At 41.5% G+C, this 21,937-nt stretch overlaps 1 protein-coding gene across 3 annotated transcripts in view; it reads right to left on the bottom strand.

Annotated features, from left to right (window-relative positions):
- The window catches only part of PTPRG (protein tyrosine phosphatase receptor type G), a 671,624-nt gene that overhangs the window by 103,366 nt on the left and 546,321 nt on the right, over nucleotides 1-21,937 (bottom strand). For all 3 annotated transcript variants that reach the window (XM_054695203.1, XM_037492051.2, XM_054695207.1), the window contains exon 8: nucleotides 13,568-13,760. In XM_054695203.1, the coding sequence (XP_054551178.1) occupies nucleotides 13,568-13,760 (193 nt within the window). The remainder of the gene's footprint in view (nucleotides 1-13,567; nucleotides 13,761-21,937) is intronic.

Here is a 21,937-nt window from a genome sequence, read left to right as displayed (position 1 = left end):
AGGGCAGGTTACCAAACCTTTATGCAAACTTCCTTCCTGTTCTCTTTTCTGCCTCTGGTCTAGATCTCTTTGATTTAGCCTTTTAAAGAAGAGAAATTCCTCCCTGAGGTCATTTTTTTGGAAATTTCTCCTCCTTATTCAAAGACTCTCAAGCTGAGCTGGGGTCCTTTCTATTATCAATGACAAATGAGAAAGACAGAGTAAGAGAGAGATAGAGAGGGAGTGGGAGAGGGAGAGAGGAAAGGTGGGGGGGTGTGTGGTTATCTCTTGACAATTTCCAAAGCAGCTTCCAAGTCCTCAAGACCCTCTAAAATCGATGCATCCAATCACCAATTCCCCCCATCAGAAATGCAAACTAAGCTCATGCTCTTTTAATCTATCATGGGGATGCTGGAAATATATGCAGTAGGGCCAAAATTTGCCATCCCCAAGGCCCTTCCTCTGTGCCCTTCAGCACTGACTTTGCTAACACTAATGGGTCCTCTCTGATGAATCTGGCACTGGGCTGAGTGAACATATTTCACAAATTACGTCATCAAGTCTTCACGGTAATTCTGTGGGGCTGCTGGTTCCATCATTTCCTCTGTTTTAGAGACGAGACTGAGACCCAAGCCAGTCATTCATTCACTTAATCACTCAGGAGTCAGACTGATTCAGTTCTGGACATACCAACGGCATGATCCTGGGTAAATGCACGAATGTGTGCTGACATACAGAAAGTGTGTGATCAGGAGGAGCTACTGTTAAATAATTATTGAGCAACTGCTATATGCCAGGACCTCGAGAAGGAAGTAGGAACAAAGATGAACACAGACTGACAAGGCCCCTAAGATCTTGAGATTATAGCCCAGAGGGGATATAGTCTATTAAACACTTAATCTTCCTCAAATAGAGTTCTAATCTTGGGATCCTTAAGGGATCTGGACAGAATTCACAGAGATTTGTGAACTTGAATGGGAAAAAATGTATTTTTATTTTTATTAACCTCTAAATTAATATTTACTATTTCCTTATATTTCAAATGTTGGCAACAAACCACAGAAGGTGAGCAGGTCCCCTTCAGGTGACTGACCTGAAGGTGAGTGTGACATCAGTAGAAATTACTGATTTATTCCTATTAGATTACTGTTGTTGTCAATATCTGAAGTTTTCCCCTTCACACTCATTATTTCAAAATTACAATGATTATTAGACCTGCTGCTAGATTTTATCATCCAATGTCTTCATCGAGAAGCTGATAAATTACTATTTCATAATTTAAAAAATTATCATACCATTGGAGGCTAATTGGCTTCCTTTGCAACTACGCTACTTTATGTATCTAAAACCATCAGTATGAGAATTCATGGGATCTGCCAGATGGCTAAGGGGTGCATGGCACCACAGAGGTTAAACATGCTCTGCACCAGGCGTGGAAAAGTTACATGCTTTTAAGGAAATTATTATAGCAAGTCTGTAAAAAAGGCTGAGTAAAGGGCCTGGACTTAGGAGATTTGGGGAGGGGGGAGGGTTGGTTAGGAAAGATTTACTGAGCCGAGTGATATTTACACTGAAATCTGAACAAGGAGTAGGTGTTTATCAAGTGAGCGGGGAGGAAGGAGGTTTGGATATGTCAGACAGAAAAACCAGCCTGTGAAGGCACTGGGATGAGAAAACTGAAAGGAAACTCATGCAGTAGAGGATGTAACCAGTTATAGATAACAGGAAATACATATTTGTCTCTGCCTCCACTTTGCGGCACAAAGTTCCTAAAACCTATATAATTTCTTAAGTGATACGAGCAGTAGGACCATCTTTTCTTCTAATATGGCCACTCTGGACTGCTTCTGGGTGCAGGCTGGTCACCACAAAGATCAAGCCAAGATTAAAGTCTTGGAGTTTCCAATTCCACCCCCATGCTCCAAAGAGGGGCAGGCTGGAAATGGAGTTAATGATCAACATGGCCAAATGAGGAATTCTTCATTAAAAAACCCAAAGTACAGGCTTTGGAAAATTTTTAGGTCGGCAAACTCATCCACATACCAGCAGGGTGAGGCACCCCAACTCCTGGAGACAGAAGCTCATGGGCTTCCAGACCTTCCCCCTCACATCTCTTCATCCGTATCTTTTATTCTTTAATAAACTAGCAAAAGTGAGTGTTTCCCTGAGTTCTGTGAACCATACTAGCAAACTAATGGAACCAAAGAATAGTGTTGTGGGAATCTCTGGTTTGTAGCCAGACTAAGTAGGAGTTATGGGTAACCTGGGGTCCTACTACCTGTGGCTGGCATCTGAAGTGGGTAGCAACAGTCTTGGGGGACCGAGACCTCAATCTGTGGAATCTAACACTATCTCCAGGGAGATAATGACAGAGTGGAGTCAAATTGCAGGACACCCAGCTGGTGTTGCAGAGGATTGCAGAGGTGCAGGTCTTCCCACCCCCACAACTAGAAGTGACCAGAAATACGAGAAACACTGTGCCTGTGTGAATTTAAAGGAGGTCACAGAAGGTAGACAACTGGGGTGTCCCTACTCAGGAGGGATAACTGGGTTCTTCTCATGCACCCATGGAGTTCTTTTCTACATCACAATAGCATCCTGACTATCCCCATGAATATGACTGGTGTGCACTTCAGTTCCTCAGCCTAACAACTGAGTTTCAGGCACTCTGAGTGGCAACTGTCATGGAAGACAGCAGCTTTGAAAACTCTTAATCCATCGGCTGGCTTTTCCGTGCTTGTAACAGAGCCGCCAGCGTCAGGGAAGACGGAGGCAGAAACATGAATCTCCAGGCTTCCAAGCAGACGGTTTTGATTTTCCCACATGATGCTATTCCTGATCTCTCCTACCTCAGAATCATTTTTTCCCCAATGTAATATCCCTCTTCCTCTGAGAGCTTGAGGCCTGAGGAGGTGTCCATGTCCTGGGCAGGAAGACGCATTGTTCAACTCGGCACTAAGGGAGGTCGCCAAGTTCAGAATGATGCATCTTCCCAGCCCAACGTGACAACAGCTGCTTCTGGGACACTGGGTGGGAGGCTGGGTTCTCTCCACGGCCCTTCCCTCCCTTTCAACTTGAAGATTTCCTGCCAAAAGGGCCAAGTGGTTCTACCTGCCTTGAACTGAGAACAACATCCTTTCCACACATCCTTTCCTGGTAACTTCCACCTTCGCTGCTGCCCTGCTCTAGGCAACAGTCCAACTGAGGGTCTGTACTGAGACCAGGGCACAGACCCATGGTGTCAAATGTCAAGCACCTTTGTAGTTGAACTTGATCTACTACCCACTGCAGAGATGTTACAGACCCCTGCATTATGAAGAAGCACTCAGGGTCCCATAGCTGCTCAGCAATGCGAGGCTACTATCTAAACACCTCCGAGATCTAGGAGCCGTCTTTATCACTGATCAAATGACCAGGTCCAGAGATCAACCAGTGACCCACACTGATGGGTTGAGCCAGGCTGTTACTTAAATCACTGATTCCAGATGCATATGATCCCACAGGTCAGAATGCCCTCCTCTTTCAGTTTGTTCCTTAAAGTAATTCTTCTCTTAGAATTAGGTGTCACCACGGCTTAAAAGAAGCGCCCTGGCTCTCTCCTGACACTCACCTTATTAGCTTGGAACCACCTCTGATTACTCCTAAACACCTCTCTTATTTGTTCTCAGTTCTGGCTCAGAGGGCCCACAGGATGAGGCCCACTGGTTGGAGTGCAACCGAGTTTCCACACCCAGATGTGGCATCTGCACCTACCAGATTATAGGGGTACACCTATGACAGCTTCTGAATGCTAAGTTCCAGGGGCTGCCACACCTGGGGACTGGCTTCACTGTGCCCCTCCTGGGCTTGGTCAAGAGGACTCAAGAAGACAGCAGGAGCACACTAAATGCTGGGGGAGAACAAGCTGTGAAGAGGTCATGCCCCCACAAGCCTCAGCTGGAAATCACCCACTCAGCCCACGGAGGGGACTGAGGAGCTGGTTACCTCTAGCCTATGGATTATATGTTCTGAGGGGCTCAGCTTTCTAGCTGGCTGTCGAAAAACAAGTTTCAAATGGTCAGCACGCTCCTTAGTGGGATGGTTCCTCTCTTCTGGGCAGCCTTTCCTGGTGCCAGATCCAAAGCTTAGAAACGGCAGTGCCCTGTGCACTTGATAATACCTGCTTGCAGTTAGTGTCACAGTACAGACAATGTCTTTTCAACATGGGCATAGAGTTGATGTGGAACAACCAACACACGCATTTTGGTCCAAGCTGGTGCTTTGGAATCACAAACCCAGACAAGAGAGGGCCCGGGGGGAAGCCAGCAATCCTAACGACCACTGACTGTGCTGAGGAAAGAGTAAAAGGAAAGAGAAAAAGACACCCGTGGGCCTTTACAGATGCTCTTTGATTCTCAGGCCTCAGGGGCTGTGGAGGTGAGACCGTTTCTTAAGCCATCAAAAAGCACAGGTACTGTCCACGCTCCTTGTACCTGAATAAAAACAACCTCAACTAACCCATGTTTGTTCTCGGAATAATCAGTGGGAAGAATGGAGAAGATAATCTGTCTCCCTGCTCTATTCGTCCTGTGACTCCAAGGAGTTGCAGCAAACATCTCAGAGCTTTACGCTTTGCAGGCTGTGAACGTTAGTTAGCAAGAGAAAGGGGAGATGCATCGCTCTGGGAGGAAATATGCTGTTGGCCTTTATTAATTTCCAGATTGCTGTTCACAAGCACGGCTGAGCCTATATAAATAAACCCAATGTCAGTGAAGATTTTTCCAGAGAGCAAAGAAAGCTGAAGTGTAGGAGGGTTGCTAAGTTGGCCTTAAAGATCAAACTCTGCCTACCTGCCCAGAGCAGAGGACTAAGTAATGAAGTAATATGTACAAAATATAAAATCCACAGCCTCTGGCATCTGTTACCAATATCAGCCCCCAGTTTCCAAGTCAGAACAGCGATTCTTTCTGGGGGCACCCCTGACAGTAGTGCCTGCCACTTTAGCCCTCCTTTCTCTGCTTTTAGGTTGGTAGAGGACAGAGAAGGGGCACTTCTGTGAGATGAATACGTTCATCCAAGTGTTTTACTGTCAAAGTGGAAGAGAGCAGCCCAAATCTCAAGAACCTCTCTGGTTCTAGGTACTGGGATGGTGTGGCATTCAACGCCAATGTCTGGCTATGCTCCTCCTGCAAGAGCACCTAGCCTGGCCTGGACCATAAATGCCCCAACTGTATAAAGTCTGGTGGCAAGATTCATTGTATTTCTGGTCACCTATCATGTGTGGGGTAGCTTCATCCATCCATCCATACATCTACCCACCTATTCTCCAACCCACCCACCTACCATCTATCCTCCTATCCATCCATCCACCCATCCACGCACTCATGCATCCTCCCATCTAAGTTCAATATAAGCTTGTGGGATAGTAGAATAACAAGGCATTGAGGGGGAAATCACACAAATAGTTCAAATGACTGTAAAATTCTATGATAAGTGCTTTAAAACACTATATACACAGTCAAGAAACTTCTGCAGGGAAGGAGCCCTGAGCTGAGCTATGAAGGCTGAGAAAGGGTTGATTAGGCAGGGGGCGGGGGCAGAAGGGGGTGGCACCGGCAGGGGCCTTCCAGCAGAGGAAACAGTCTCTGGGGCTGCGGGGTGGCTGGTGGTCTGCAGTGCAGGATGTCAAGGGAACTGAAGAGCCGCAGGAGGCGAGGAGTGTATGGATTTCATTGGAAAGGTTTTAACAAGTTCAGACAGCCTGGATTTGCACTTCTACCAGGAAAAAGGCATGTCCTGATTCTGAAATGTGTTTTCTAGTGACCACGTCACAGGTGATGGCTCTTCCTGAGCATACAAAGAAGTCACAAGTCACTGCTGAACTACAGACAGCAAAGAACGATTATCTGCACAGTACTTTCCAGGTCCCAGGCTCTTCACTCTTTGCTCCTTACATTGTCTCATTTAAAGAACACAAGTCAAAGAGGGTGTATGTTATCTCCCATTCAAGGGAAGCTGAGACTTATATACTAACGAGCAAATTCACAGGGGAGTAGTCAGGAACTTGAGTCCAGAGGTGTTTGACTCCAAAATCTAGATTTTTACCCATTGTTTTATCTTGTTTCATCAATCCTTCATTTTTTTTAATGAACAATGACAATACACCTAATACAGCTTAGGTATTGTGTTAGGCTCAGTCTTAAAGAACCTCCCTCCAGATGGAGCGGGCTTTCTGGCTCTCCTGAGGACTGACCTGTGACCAAGGCTTCAGTAGCCCATGCCCAAGCACCTGATGTAATCCACCCAAGGCAAGTCAAGCACATGAAGACTAAGCCTGGTGATTCCTTTTAGGAAGGAATCCCCCAAGGTACATCAGTTTTAAAGCCCCTTCTTCAGGGGAGGAGTAATAAACTATATTGTTGAAGTTACCTGATGACATCTAAAAGAGAGGTCACTGCCTGGGCATTAATCAGTCTTTTGGAAAAGGAAAGAATGCTGAATTTGGTCAAAAAAAGGATTTTGGGTCCTATCTTAGCTACCCCTTCCTGGCTGAGAAGCTCTGGGTAATCATCTGACTTTCTGAGTCTTGGACCCTTTGTCTGTTAAAGAGAAATGATAATAGTGCATTTCCCTCTTTGCTCACTGCCATCCATTCTGCATCCAAGGTGTTAGTAAATCTCAGAGGGTCTATTCCAAAATCCATCCATAGGGGATCATTTCTACCTCCATGAGGATCACCCGCACCTAACCCCTGTTACCTTATTCTGCCTGGACTATTTCAATCAGTCCTACTGAGGACCTCTGCCTCAGATCCTCAGTGAACATTTCTTACATAACAGTCAAAATTATGGATTTAAAAACCTGTTCAGATCATTACAAAGCTGTTTAAATGCTTCCCTCACCAGGAGCTTTCCACTGCTGTCAGAAAACAATCGTAACTCCTTAAACCAAGAAAGTCTTCCAGATTTGACCCTTGCCTGCCTATCATGCTGGTTCCTATGCCTCAGGACCTTTGCACATGACCTTTCCCTTTAAAAGCCTTCCAGGGATGGTTCCTTCTTACAACTTGTCCTAACCAGGGAAGATCTCTTTCCCACTGCCTCACCACATTATCACTCTAAAAACTTAACTTGATTTGCTGTTCTTCAAAACAGTGAAGCAATAGAGGATGAAGGTAACTGACACATGAAAAGAAATTCATGGGCTATAAAATGCGAGACAAAAGCTGATATCACTACTTTAAATATCTATGAATTATCAATATTTTCCCAAGCAATCAAAGGCATCTTATAACAACTCATATTTACATAAAGTTACAGCAATCATATATATGTAAAAATGTTTGACAGTCACACGTCACTAAATGAAGATTTTGGTCAATGATGGACCATATATGACAGCAGCCTCAAAAGGTTATACAATCTAGTTTTGTGTCACTGCACTCTATGACACTCAAACAACGAAATCACCAAATGACAACTTCTGAGAACATGTCCTCCTTGTGAAGCAACACACAACTGTCACATAGCACAACCTTCAAAAGTATGAGAATCTGGGATGTCTGAGTGTTGAAAATAGTTCTACCTTTTTGCTCTTTTAATCATTCCCAGGGATAAAAAGTCATCACTAATGACAGTTATTTTTAAAACAAGGGGGTTACTAAAAAAAACAAGAGGGCCATAGAAAAGATGCTTTTTTTCTTAGCACTATTCTATGCTGAAAGCTTCTGGAAGTAACAAGATCACTTTCTGGAAGCATTTCTGGGAGGGCAGCTGCCTACAAAGGAATTAAGTGCTCATATCAGAGCTTCTTTTAATAAGATAAAGTAATTCAAGCTCAATAATCTAATGAGTGGAAATGATTAAACTGAAAATAGAACAACATTAATATTTTCTCCAAAAATAGCTTAAATGCATGATTTTAATGTCAAACTTTTTAAGAGCAATCATGAATTTACTTCATTGTTTGCTAAATGTGATGTTCTTTCTTAATATATTTTGATTGAAAATAGGTTAGTCACTTAGGCATTCTCACACCATAGTATATATCCTTAAAAGCTGCTTTTTTTTTTTTTTTTTTAACCAAAACAGGAATCAATCCTTGGCATTGAAATGTAACTAACAAAGAGACAATTCGTCAGCAGAAACCAAGACCATTCTCCAAAAAACAAGGCATTGGAGGGTACAAGGGCAGCCTGAGAGCCTCTCCACTTCCTTTGCTTTTATTACATTATACAGTGTCACTTTAATTAAACCATCAAATCAAATTATCAGATCAAGTGGTTTTGATTCCACTGTGGTTTGAACAGGTTTCGTTAAATTAATAAACCATATGTTTCATGTTGTTGGAAGCAGAGTTATTTTTCTCCATTAACTATTCCAAAACTCTTCACAATAGACAGTATTCAGGACTTAATCACTGAATGCTCTTCCATGTGCCCGGGATGTGTTGCAGAATAACTGAAATGACAGCCCATTAAATCCTAAAGTCTGTCCAAGTTATTTACCGACAAAGGGCAGAATGGCCAACTGGATGTCCCTTGAACAATCCACCCCTCCTAAATATTGTTTCCATTTACTGGAACTGAAGCTTTATATTTTCATGGATGACATCCCTTATGTCTTCCTCAGCAACAATGCAGTATTAAGATGACGTTTCCCCCTTTCCTTTGGTGTCTTACACGGCCATTCATCTCCTGCTTGGCACTGAAAGGCTGGATTGTGTTTTCTCTATTCCAGTACATCCCATCACCCTGACAGAGGGCAGGATGAGGGTGTATTCACTCAGGCATTCCCCCTTGTGTTGCTCCATGGACACCAGTTAATGACCGCAGCTGGGGGAACAAGGAGTTGGGGTGCTATGCTCAGTTCACTGAGGATCTGTTTATACCTGAAAGATGACCAGGTATTCAGGTGAATTGGTAAGTGGTTGGTTACCAGGTAAATAAATCTTTAACTGGTCCTAGGTTCTTGTAGTGGGTGGAAAAGTAGGGCCAACCAATGGAATTTCAGTCGTGACCATTGCCATTTTCTAAAAGGAAATATTTACCCTAAAACTAGCCCAGACTTAGGTTTCTCCATCTTAGTGTGAGTTGTATCCCTAAAGTAGGGGTCAGTAAACTATGGTTCCAGGCCAATTCTAACCTGACACCTATTTTTATAAAATAAGTTTTAATGGAAGACACTTTCTGCACCCAGCCATTTATATGTCTATGGCTGCCTTCATACTCAAGTTGAATAGCTGCACCAGAGACCAGATGACCCATCATCAGATTTTTACACAAAGAAGTTTACTAACTTCTGTCTGATAAAATTAATTTTTCTTTCTTCTATGAAAAAGCACTTAAATGCATAGCTCCATGCCCAGCTTCATAGCTCCCCTAGTCACTGAAAGCTTTCAGTAGTGATCAGAGAATGCCAATCAGATAGGCTTTGTTCCTTTTGAATTACCTTGAGATTATGGAATACCATTCTCGTTTTGAAATTGTTTTTGCAGAACACTGGGCGGGGGTGGGGGGGGGCAAAGGGATTTCTTCCTTTGTATAGATTCTCTATTGCTTCGATGTCTAAAGTCAAGAACCTAAAGCTCCCCCCTCCACTGGATGACTGCCAGCATCTCTGGCTGAACTTTGACCTGTTGTGCCTTGGAATTACTGGGTTATCTTGGGTGAAAAAAGGAGGGACATTTGGTCCTGTGCGCTACAGTTTCATGATATGTGCATTTAAAACCAAATAGGGGGCCTCCCCAGTGGCGCAGCGGTTGAGCGCTGGGTTGCGAAGCTGCCCGCGGCCTCTGCGGCGCCGGTTCGATCCCCGGCTGCTTCCCGGCCACCGGCGGAGGATCCCACATGGCGCGCAGACCTCTCCTGCCGCCCGCTGCTCCCCTCAGCAGTGTACTTCGGTCCTTCTGCCTGCTCTGCTCCCCGCTCTGGCTCTGGTGAATTCTCTCACCCTCCCGCGCTTCTGACTGTACCCAGTGCATGTATAAACAAAACAAACAAACAAACAAAATAAATAAATAAAACATGCCTCTATAAAAAAAAAAAATAAAATAAAACCAAATAGGGAAATCAGTCATTAGGGAGATTACAATCAGAACTACCAAGAAGTATTAACTCACATCCACTAAGATGACTAAAATAAAAGGATGTAATATAAGTGTTGGTGAGGATGGGGAGAAACCGAAACACTAATATATTGCTGATAGGAATGTAAACTCATGTGGCTAGTTTTTGGAAAACAGTTTGGCATTTCCTCAAACCTGTAAATGTATTTACCTCTGACTCAGCCATTGGACTCCCAGGTTTATATCCAAAAGAACTGAAAACATATGTTTGTACAAAAACTTGATCATGAATGTAATTAGCAGCATTCTTTAACAGCCAAGAAGTGATAAAAATTCAAATGTCTATCAATTAAATGGATAAACAAAATGTGGCACAGCTATACAGTGCTATGTTATTTGACCACAAATGGAAGGAAATTCTGATACATGACTGAATGCAGATAAACCCTGAAAATACATGCCAACTGAAAGATGGCAGAAAGCTGTATAGTGCATGATTTTTTATATGAAATACCTAGAAAAGGAATATTCCCAGAGAAAGTTCACTAATGCTGCCTGGGGCTGGGAAGAAGGGAGGAAGAAGGAAATAATGACCACTAGTGGGTATGAAATGACTTTTTGGGGAGTGATAAAAATGTTCCAGAAGTAGATAGTGAGGATTGTACAATTTGGTGACTATGCTAAAAGCCATTGAAGTGTATACTTTAAAGGAATGAATTTAATGGATTGTGAATTAAATCTCAGCAAAGTTGTTATTAAAACAAAAACAAGTACAGATACCACTAAGCAATAAAAAGGAATGAGTACAATGTGGATAAATCTTAACCCTACAGAGATATGTTCACATGCTCACTAAAAGGTATGTTCAAGAATAATTGTGAAAATTTGGACATAATCACATTCCACTTATATTAAAATGGGTAAATAAATTCCGGTATAGTCACACTAGATGTGTGGTATATATACACAATGGAATACTTCTTAGCCATCAAAAAAGATAAATGCGTACCGTGCCATTTGTGGTAATGCGGATGGAGCTGGGAGAGATTATGCTGAATGAAATAAATCATAAGGAAGAAGAAATATATTAGATGGTTTCACTTAAATGTTGAATACAGGGGAAGTGAACAAAGGGTCAGGAAATAGACAAAACCCACAAACTGACAATAGATCTAAGGCATATAGCAGGGGAGAAAGACGGAGATGAGGTCAAAACAGGGCAGGGAAAAGCATAAGGGTCGGGGGAGATGAATCACGGGTGCTGTGGTGGTGGTAACCCATGGGGACTATAACTGAGGGGGGAAATCAAATGTTGCCCAACAATTACCAAAGATGTAAGAAAATGAATTTAATAAAAGTAAAAAAAAAAAAAAAAGAAATTCAACAAGAATAAACCATTACTACAGGCAACATCACAGATGACTTTGAATACCAGTCTAGAGCAGAAGTCAGACGTGAAAGAGAATATACTGGGGGATTCCACTTACGCGAAAGTTACACAGGCAAAGCTCATTTACAGTCTTGGTTCCCCTTAGAATGAAGGAGCTCTTGGGAACTATGACATCAGTCTCTCAATCTGGGTGTTTGTTACTCAAGTGTATTCAGTGCGTAAACATTCATCAAGTCATGTGTCATTGTGCGGACACTTTTCTGCTGTCACACCATCAATATGTTTTAAAAATCAAATAGGATTGTGTACATACGTCTCTGTCTCTAGAAAGATCCTAAAGCACTTTCATATTCACACATCTTCAGAGTCACCAATGGATATAACTGAAATAAAACTTAAGGAAGAATGGAGTCCCTACATTAAAGGATGGGTTCCTGCTATGCTCAAATTCAGAGAAAGCCCACTCAGTGGGACAGCTGCTCATTTGGACAACTTAATGTAAAGGAAACCATCTTCTACAACTTTCTTCGGTAATAAGGGCCATGCACTCTCCGCACAGCTAACCTATTGTGTGTTCAACCCATCTTTTAGGAGAGAACTTTGTAACTCAGCCATTGGAGGTACCAGATCCTACATTGACTTGTGACATAAATTCCTCACCCCCACACTTCCTCGGCATTCACCTCTCACAAACAGTCAATCCCTAAGAGACCTCCTTTTCCCAAGCATGGTCTCGCCAAGGAATGCTTTCAAGTTACATTGTTTGCTTTATTTTTAGCTTAGTTCAAAAAAAGTAGCCCAAGTGAGGTTTTCCAGGCCAGCACAACCTAAGACATTTTACAGGTTTGTGAGCTTCTTAATCCTTCCATTGTTCCCAGCTGACAAATGATTCCCTTGATAAAGTGTCAGCCCCTAATTATTAGAATCTTGCATTTCTTCATGGAATCCTGCCAGACTAGCTTCTCCAAACCATTCTCAAACAAAATCACGCAGACAGGAAGGAAATGATCATATGCTTTAACTCCTCTTTCTTTTAATTCCTTTCAGATAAATGAACCTGGAAAACGGGTTCATCTGTATCATCACTGCACATGTCTGTAAAGTTATTTGTGGAATATAATCTCACTCCCTCTGTTCCTACAAAGGTTACATACCAGTAAACCGGCCCTTTTAGCCAGAGTGGGGGTGCTCTAAGAACAACACCTCCCAAACAATTTATCACTTAATTACTAAAGTCTACAACAGGTGTGGATAAATGATGTAAGTCTTCCCATAATGCCCAAATTAATAATTTCGAAGGAGAGCATCAGTTTGGGAAAGATCATTTTTTCATACCCTAAGAAAATTTATTCTTATTCCTTCCCCCCTTCCAGATACTGGGACTTTAAGCAGTCTTATTCCTCCCTCTAAGTGTTTCCCTTATCTCTAAGCCACAGTTATGGCAAATCACAGAGCTTGAAGGTTGTTGGACTTTGAGGGTAGAATTAGACTTTATAGTTTCCTGGGAGGGAAATCCATATTCATTTAACATGAAAAAGTAGAAATGGGAAAGATTGTAAACTCATGTTTATTAAACATAGGAATTAAACTATTAAATAATAGTTTTAAAAGGTCATGTGATGTCTAGTGGGGGTGGAGTTCTTGTCTGGTGTGGATGTTAGTGAAACCACCACATGTTGGGGTGCTGGAAACAAATCAAAGGATCTGGTTTGAGTCAGCAACAAACTCTTAATTGCAACAGGGAAACAGTAAGATATCGAGCGGTAATATACATGTGAGGAGGTGTCAATCTCTACCCCTAAATCATATGCAAGGCTGCAAACCAATGTCACCTCAATAAAAGATACATTATAAAAGAATTCCTCAGTAAAAGAATTTCTTGAGACACTAACTAGTAGCATTAATGCTACAAGTAGAAAGCAGAGAATGAGTGATAATATTACTAGTCAAGAGGACAATTTTGAATTTATCTATTTAACTGAAATTATTCTCACATCTGCTTCTATTTATCATCCACACAAGTCTCTCTTAGCAGAGAAACATATGCTCTTAACACCAAATTCTAATTTGTGGCAGCTTTGGAGCTCCTTTTAATTTAAAGTAATTTATGACAAGGAATCGTCCTCGCGACAAGGGCACTTAATCCAAATCTACCTTTAGAGGCTTCTGTCCCCAGTGGGTTTTCTAAGAAGTCTGACATGTCGTGGTTCCAGGCATCGTGGACAGCCGACTTGGACACCACCCTGTCATTCAGACGCTGCTGTGGTCGAAAGTTATTTCTCAGGTACTCCACCGACTTGACATGGTCTTGCTGTTCCGTGGTGAAGATGGAATAAAAAGCCTCGAGCTGGAGAGATGGGGGAGAAAAAAAAAGAGCATGGATCAGAAAAGTGGTGTGGTTCAAAGCAAGCAGGGAAGACAACACAAAATGGTAGGAAGTGGCGGGTGCCAAGTCTGATGAAACCAGCAAGGCATTGGCGGCCCATGGGAATCGCTGCCGATGGGCTTTTCCTGCTGTGGTTTCTGTCCTGCCAACTAGCCAGGAAAACACTTCATTTGAGGGCTGTACAGAGCTCTTTCAGTCTGTGTCTCAGACAAGCATCCCAGTCTTTCTGTAGTGTCTCCCTGGCAAGACCGTAAGTATCATGGGAAGGGACACAGAGTTATGGTTAAGTTGTAGGTCCTGAAGCCAGATTGCCTGGGTGGGAATTCTAACTTCATCACTCAACCATTCTGTGACTCTGAAAAAGTTGTGTAACTTTTGTGAGCCTCAATTCTTCCTCTGTAAAATAGTGATGATTAGGGTTGTGTCAGCATTAAATGAGATAATCCATATACACTGATGGCTTAAAATAGTTCCTGGCACATACACGCTCACTGTTAGTGATTTAATTCTTACTAAGTACATTCTTACATACTAGGGGTCCAGTTTAGCAAAGCTGCTAAGTCACACAGTTGCTCAATGCAGGGCTTATAAGTTAAACTGCTCAAGATGAGCATTTACCAGGTTATTTAAGCTTTCTGTAACTCAAAAAGTCTGCATGCATTACCCAGTAAGCCCTCAGTAAAGATTAGCTGCTATCATTAGTACTATTAAGAAACATTTTCCAGGCCTCCCTGGTGGCTCAAGGGGTTAAGCACAGCACTGTGAAGCTATCCTCAGCTTCTGCAGCACGAGTTCCATCCCCAGCTGGCCAGGGAGCTACCTACATGGCACAACAGATCTCTCCTGTCTCACCCACTGCTCCCCTCAACAGTGTATTTCATTCAGTCTGCCTGTTCTGTTCCCCACTCTGTCTCTGGTGAATCCCCTCACCCCCGCACCTCTGGCCTGTACCCCAATTCTTGCATGCATAAATAAATAAATCTTAAAAAAAAAAGAAAGAAACATTTTCCATAAGATGGTGAGCAAGTAGTATGGAGAAGCAAAGTTAAAAACCAGGACTCCAGCATGATATTTTCATTACCAAAAAGGATTTGGTGTCACTCAACATTCTCCTCGCTTTTTAAAAGACATTCTATTATATAAGAGAAATGGAGCAGGGACTGGGTGGCAGATATTTGTTCTCAATGGACCACAAAGGTAGTTTTGTTATCCCCAAAATGCTAATTTCTTCTGAGGTAGGGGAAGAAAGTAGACTGAAGAAGAGAGAAACTGAATGTACTCTTTCTGGCCCATTTGACTCTCGGACACCTAATCAGTATGCATTCTGTGGGAGAGAATGACAAAGTGGGATGTTTAAAGGATGCTTTCTAAATGGGCATTGAGTGGTGCTCTAGACTTTGGGGGACCAGAAGGCAGCTAACACCATTGTGTAAAGCAAAAAGGAGAATTACTACCGGATTTCCAGATGGTCATCTGAAGGCTAGAAATGCCGCCAGTATTTCTCAAACAGCCACAGAAAATGACCTCCTTCCAGTCTGAAAGCCCCTTTCTTTGCACGATAAAGCTATGAATTTATATAGTGATTTTGTCCAAGAAAAATAATTTAAGTATATGGATTCACCTCTCATTCCATCTCTCCTCCAATTCGCCTGCATGTGTAAAGCGATAATGGACCACGTAAACTTCTCATTTTTCATCAAGGTCATACAACCAGAGGATCTCTCAACCAGCCTAAAAGCAAAAGTAGCCCCTTAACCCCATGTGATTCTACTTCTCTACAACTCTCCGACCTGCGAACTTCTCCTGTAAGAAGTCTGTTGGTTACTATTTAGAATTTTCCTTTCTTCCTTTTCTTTCTGATGTTCCTTTGTGATTGAGAGTAAAGGGAGAAAGGCAATAAAAGCAGAAAAATTAAGAAAATTGGACTTTTTATGTTTGATTATTACCCATTCAGATGAAGAGAATGGAAAATGTTGCAAAGAAAAATCATGTCAACCTCACCACGTGTGCTCACCTGACAACACTACCCAAATCAGAACTCAATACATCCAAAAATGAGAGATTTCTGATTTTCTTAGAAAACACTGCTTCTTAAAAGTATATGAGAGGAATTAACAAAGACCTTCTGGAGACAGTCTATGGAAAGACTGCCCAAAAGGATCAAAGGGATGGAGGAAACCTGTGTAGAAAGGGTAAAGGAAGTGGCACTGTTACCCCACAGAAAAGAGTAAAAGTGATCTGATTAAAGGCCCTGGAAGACACTGACCAGCTCTCCTCCATGTCCAGAGAAGGCCAACTAGGAGGAAACTGGTTTAAATTAAAGCCTTAGGAATGTGAGTTGAATAGAGGGAGGAGTTTTTAACTTTCAGGGAGTTTTTAAAAAACGAACCGGGCCGCCATCATCCATAGCAAATTAGACCAGACATTTTCTGGAAGAGACGCCATCTGTCCTGAAATCATTTAATCTCTGAGATGCCAGAAAAGGATGGCCTGGGAGACCATCTCAGCGATATTACTCTAAGGTTTGTTTGTTCTGTAGAATACTTGCTTCTTTCACAGCTAGCATTTAGTTCTCCTAAAAAAGTTTATTTCTGATGCCTCTGGAAAGAATTAGTCATTTAGGAGCAAAAAAGAGGCAGGTTCTGAATTTAACACAAAAATGTTTGCGCTTAAATTGCTCTTACAGCTTAATGACAACTGTGGCTTAAAAGCTTGGTTGCTTCCCTGTCATTAATTCAACTTGCCCAAAGACTTTGACGGAAGGATGTGATGGTTTTGAGAGTGAACTGATGACCTGAATGATATTATATTGTCAACTGGATCATAGCTTGACTTGACAGTCACACAAACGAGAAAATGGAGAACAAACAGCAGACTCATCAAATATCCTCTGATACATTCACTAAAATCCTGTCTACACTAAGTTGAAGGAAAATTGCCAGTAGCCTCTTGGGGTGATAACTGGCATGCTTGTCCATTAAATAGAAACCTCCCACCAGCCCTACAGGGATTGGCGAGGGGAGTCTGAGTTTTTCACTTGGGCAGGTAAGGAGAGATCTCCGGTAGAAACCTACTTGATACATAATTGTTACACAGCTAAGTCAGGCTGCTTCTGGTCCTTACCCATGCTTCCTAACTACACTCACTTAAAGTGAACTTGACCACTACCAGAACCAACACTCCCCTGGATTCCAAGGGACACCATTTATAGAAGCTACAAAGAGAGTGAGCCCCCTAACAGTGTGCAACATTGCAGCCCTTTCTAATCCTGGAGTCACCAACAAACTACACAAATTTGTGTTCCTCTGGGTCTCTGACTGGTCCATCTGTTTGGTGCTTAATCTGTTGGACTCTTCTAGATTTTCTAAATCCACAATCACACAATGGATGTACCTGTGCTCATGTCCAGCCCTCTATTCAGTACTTTCCAACAACCTCCGATTGTTACCTTGGGGTCCCAATGATCTGTGCTGAATTCTCCAGCCTCAGAAGTCTTACTCTTAATACCTGGGTCCAAAACTCAAAACACTATTTTTAAACCTTCCTTGCTAAATATATGACCTCGGAGGGGGGCGGCGGGGAGGGGAGGGATTGGGGTCAAAATAAGGGGGTTGCAATTGTATGGGGAATATAAAAATAAAATTTATTTAAAAAAATAAATAAATATATGACCTCAGTCAAAATATTGAATGTTTGTGTGCTTCAGTATTCTTATTTGTACAATGGAGCCAACACCATTACCTACTTCATATTGTTACTATTAAATGAGTTACTCTGTATAAAGTGTTCAGAATTACTATGGTTCCTGGTACACAGTAGGTGCTTAATAAGTATCATTATCATTACTATTTATGTAATTACTACTCCCCTATAAGGAATGCAGTAACTATGTATACTAAGCTTAGAGCAACTGTAGATGTTATCTCTGCTTCTCCCTATTTTTCTGCTTTATAGTGTATATTTATCAAAACCACTGTGTACCAGGTATTTTGCTATATACTTTACAAACATATCGATTTTGAACTTAATTTTACTTTAAAACAGTAACACTAAGGTAACATCATTAATAACCCAGACATCATTAACTTCTGTAGCTAATATTTATAGGTTGCTGCACGCAAGGCATCGTGCTAAGAACATTATGTGCTGTTGAAAGGAGCAGGATATGTCACGCCCAAATATGAGACTTTGGCATATTATTTTGATCTAAAATTACTTGAAAATAGCTGGTACAGGAAGGGCACTCTGACTCTCCTTTGTCTCCTAAATCTCCTATCTGAAGGTATCCTCCCTGTACCAGGAGGGCAGAAGGTAGCTTATCACAGAGATAGGAAGTTTAGGGCCAAGATTTGTATAAACAAATCTTGTTATGTCTTCACTAACTTACTACCCCAAGCCCAAGCAACTTTGTCTTGTCAATTCTACAAATTTACTATTTCTTGGTCTGAAAGTTTCCATCTTTGATCATTTCTTTGACGGTCATATTTTAACGGGGTTCTCATACATATGAAATTACATTTGATTTCTTCTGTTATTTTGTCTTATGTCAACTTAATTATTAGGGGAAAAAATGTAGAAGGGAAAAATTTTCTACCCCTGCAGTTTCTTAATCTTCACAGAAATTCCACAAGGCAAGTGGTATTACCATATTAACACATTATTATTATTATTTATTATTATTATTTTCCTGGAGGAAACTGAGCTTAGAAACATTAAATAAATTGCTCAAGATCACACAGGAGCCCAGAGGACAAAGGAAGATGAGAAACCTAGGTGTGTATGACTGTTTTTCATGCCAAACACATAACAGTGCTCAGCTCAGTCACTGAAAGAGTAGCGCCGCTGTGGAGAAACTGGCTGTGGTGCCCAAAGTCCCCAAACAATTCCTTTCAGCTGACCCAAAGCCATTCCATGCAAGGTTCCACAACTGGCAACATCAATGTATTAGCATGTTTCTGTATTCGGAAAATGAACAGTCTATCTCCCAACACAGAAAGAACTGAGACTCATGAAGCAAGATGGCAAGAGCAGGGAGAAAATGCTACCCACCTCACAAAAGGCAAGCTTCCTCTTTTTCAGAGCCAGGAAATAAACCACTTGGGTTTCTCTTCACTTTACTCAAGCTAATGAAGTCTTTATCATTTAGTAAAAAATAAATGAAAGTTTTCATTTCTACAGTATTAAGTTGACTTTTCAACTTCTGAAATGAACATATAAAATACTTCTTTCTTTTATCCTTGCTTGGGGACTTATAATTATATTTTAACTGGTGCTGTTTCAAGAACAATTTTAACCTTGAATTGCAAATGTGTTGGCTGGAAGTGTGTATATAAATCACTGCAACTTAGTTTTTATTATAAAAATATTACAGAGAATAATTAGTTTTTAATCTGTTGGTTCAAATCAAAGGAAAGTTGAAATCTATTCATGCCATTCATGTGCAGCAAGAGCTCTTGTCCATAAGCCGTGGGATGGGAACCATTGTGGCTGAAGAGGGGAAGTGAGAGCAGAATCAAAAGTAATGTAATTATGAACCATTAAAAAGCTGTTATGCACAGTATTTTATAAGATGGGTATAGAATGGTAATTAAACAAAGTCAGAGTCCATCATAAGCATAACAAGCAACTCCACAGTAAGCACTAGGAACCAAAAGGTCATGCCTAAGGTCACATAAACACTTCAGCTTCCCCATACATTTGAGGGGTGACAGGGCAAGCCTCATTATTCAGCAAAATGATACAGAGAGAATATTAAATCCCTATAGCCTGGAGCATCTCAAGTTTTAAGTATTCAACCATGTTACAAAAGCAAAATCTGAGAATAGTTAGCTAACCAGAGGGCCATGTTTTCCCTATAGCTACAGGCAAGTTTGCATGAAGGCCATTTTTAAAGGTCTTCTACAGAAAGAAAAAGACTTTCCTAATTAACAATGAATGCTATCAGTTGTGGATTAATGATGGCATCTTTCCTCTACCATTAAAAAACACCTTGTGGGGCCTCCCAGGTGGCGCAGCAGGTTGAGCACAGCACTGTGAAGCTGTCCACAGCCTCGGCAGTGTGGATTCGATTCCTGGCCAGCCAGGGAGATTCCCACATAGCGCAGCAGACCTCTTCTGTCATGCTAGCTGTTCCCCTCAGCAGTGTATTTCGGTCGTCTGCCTATTCTGCTCCCTGTTCTGTCGCTGGTGAATCCTTTCACCCTCCCGCGCCTCTGGCCTGTACCCCAGCTCTTGTATAAAAATAAATACATCTTAAAACAAACAAACAAACAAAAACCACCTTGTGTAGTATTAGAATAGAAAGTTTCTGAATTAAGTGATTCATTCATTGTTGGAAACTTCAGATAAATGTCTGATGGTTAACAGCCAGTAGCCACATAGGGCTGTTCCACTAGAAATGCAGCAAACCCTACACATTGAAATGAAAATAATTTGGATATACTGTGATAATAAAACATTATTAAAACCAATTTCATTTTTAATTAAAACCTGTTTCTCTTTAACTTTTTTAATATGGCTACCAGAAAATTTAAAATTATGCATATGGCTTGTGCTTTATTTCTGTTGGATAGCGCTGCCATAGAGGCTTTTTGATGGTTTAATATCAGCAATGGAAAGGTTGCCTAATATCTCCTGAGTATTTTCTGTGGTGCCAGGTACTTGTCTAGGAGTGCTACAAACATCCATCACTTAATCTTTATTATGACTTCATGAGATGGGTATTATCATCATGTCCATTTTATAGATAAAAACCAAGGCACTAAATAGATAAATAATTTGGCTGAAGAATATAGCAGAAGTGGAATCCAGGCAGTTTTCACTGCAAATGGACACCCTTAATTCAAAAGAGCCATTAGCTCTATAATGAAGATTAAAAGTTGTTTTTTTTAAAAAGTTGCAAATAAACTTTCCCTATCCACTCCACTTTATTGTTAGAAAAACAAAACAAGGGCCTCCCTAGTGGCACAACGGGTTAAGACACAGCACTATGAAGCTATTCACAGCCACTGCAGCACGAGTTCGATCCCCAGCCGGCCAGGGAGCAACCCACATGGCGCAGCAGACCTCTCCTGCCTCTCCTGCTGCTCCCCTCAGCAGTGAGTGTATTTCAGTCGATCTGCCTGTTCTCCTCCCCACTCTGTCTCTGGTGAATCCTCTCACACCCCACACCTCTGGCCTGTACCCCATTCTTACATGCATAAATAAATAAATCTTAAAAAAAAAAAAGCAAAACAAACCCCAAACATCTCAAAGCAAACAAACTAAACATTTTCAGGCTTATTTATTGTCACTTTGCGAGAGCCCCCAAGAAGTTGTTAAATAGAATTTATGCTAGGGAAAATTATGGGCAGTGTTGTATTTTAAACCACAGGAAGCAAATCATAATGGAAAGAAAAGTTTAGGATAGTTACCAATGGTGAGTGTAATGATTTGAGAACCATTACTCTAGAATAAAACATATCCTAGAATACGGACTGAAAGATGATCACACTCTCCAAATAAATGAGAAGACAGTGCAGGCACCAGTCATGCCAACATGGCAGTCATGCTCCTTTGACCTCCTACCCAAGGACTGAGAGTGCTGCCATTGTTTGGATGATATTATCATGGCTGTTTAGTCTGACCTTAAAGTGGACGTTTAGTGGGGCCGTATCAGTCATGTTTCCTGCATGTGATTCTAACACCGTACTTAGATCTAGATTATCACACAAGCCAAGGGCAAAGCTCACTGGCTACAGGCTGGTTTGAATGTCCAAGTAGACTTGCAAAAGAGAACTAAAGAAGAGAAATAAGTAGTTGTTCATATTTATTCTGGAAGTTTCAAAGAAATTCACAACATACAAGTAAGTGGTGTGTTTTAACCGCTATATTTTATGGTGAATATACTCTCATTTTCACTCCTGTAGACACCCAGCACTGAGTAAGAGAGAAAAGAGAAGGAGTTTTGGGGAAAAGAAAAGAATGAAGAACTGGAAATGTTTTCTTTCTGATAGAAGCAGACAAGGAATTCTGTCTACTTGGCTTTTCCGAATTGGCTGTTAGCCTTTCTGAAGTGAACATTCTGTGCTAGCTTCAGAAAGAATGTTGGCAGGGTTAGGGTGGGAAGGTCTGAAGCGATAATACTTGGATGGCTAATG

Source organism: Talpa occidentalis, unplaced genomic scaffold (assembly GCF_014898055.3).
Source record: "Talpa occidentalis isolate TD23 unplaced genomic scaffold, MPIMG_talOcc4v2.1 talOcc4.10, whole genome shotgun sequence".
In the NCBI taxonomy this organism is placed as follows: Eukaryota; Metazoa; Chordata; class Mammalia; order Eulipotyphla; family Talpidae; genus Talpa; species Talpa occidentalis.
The sequence above is the reverse complement of the archived record's forward strand: the minus strand, read 5'-3'. Positions and strand labels throughout refer to the sequence as shown.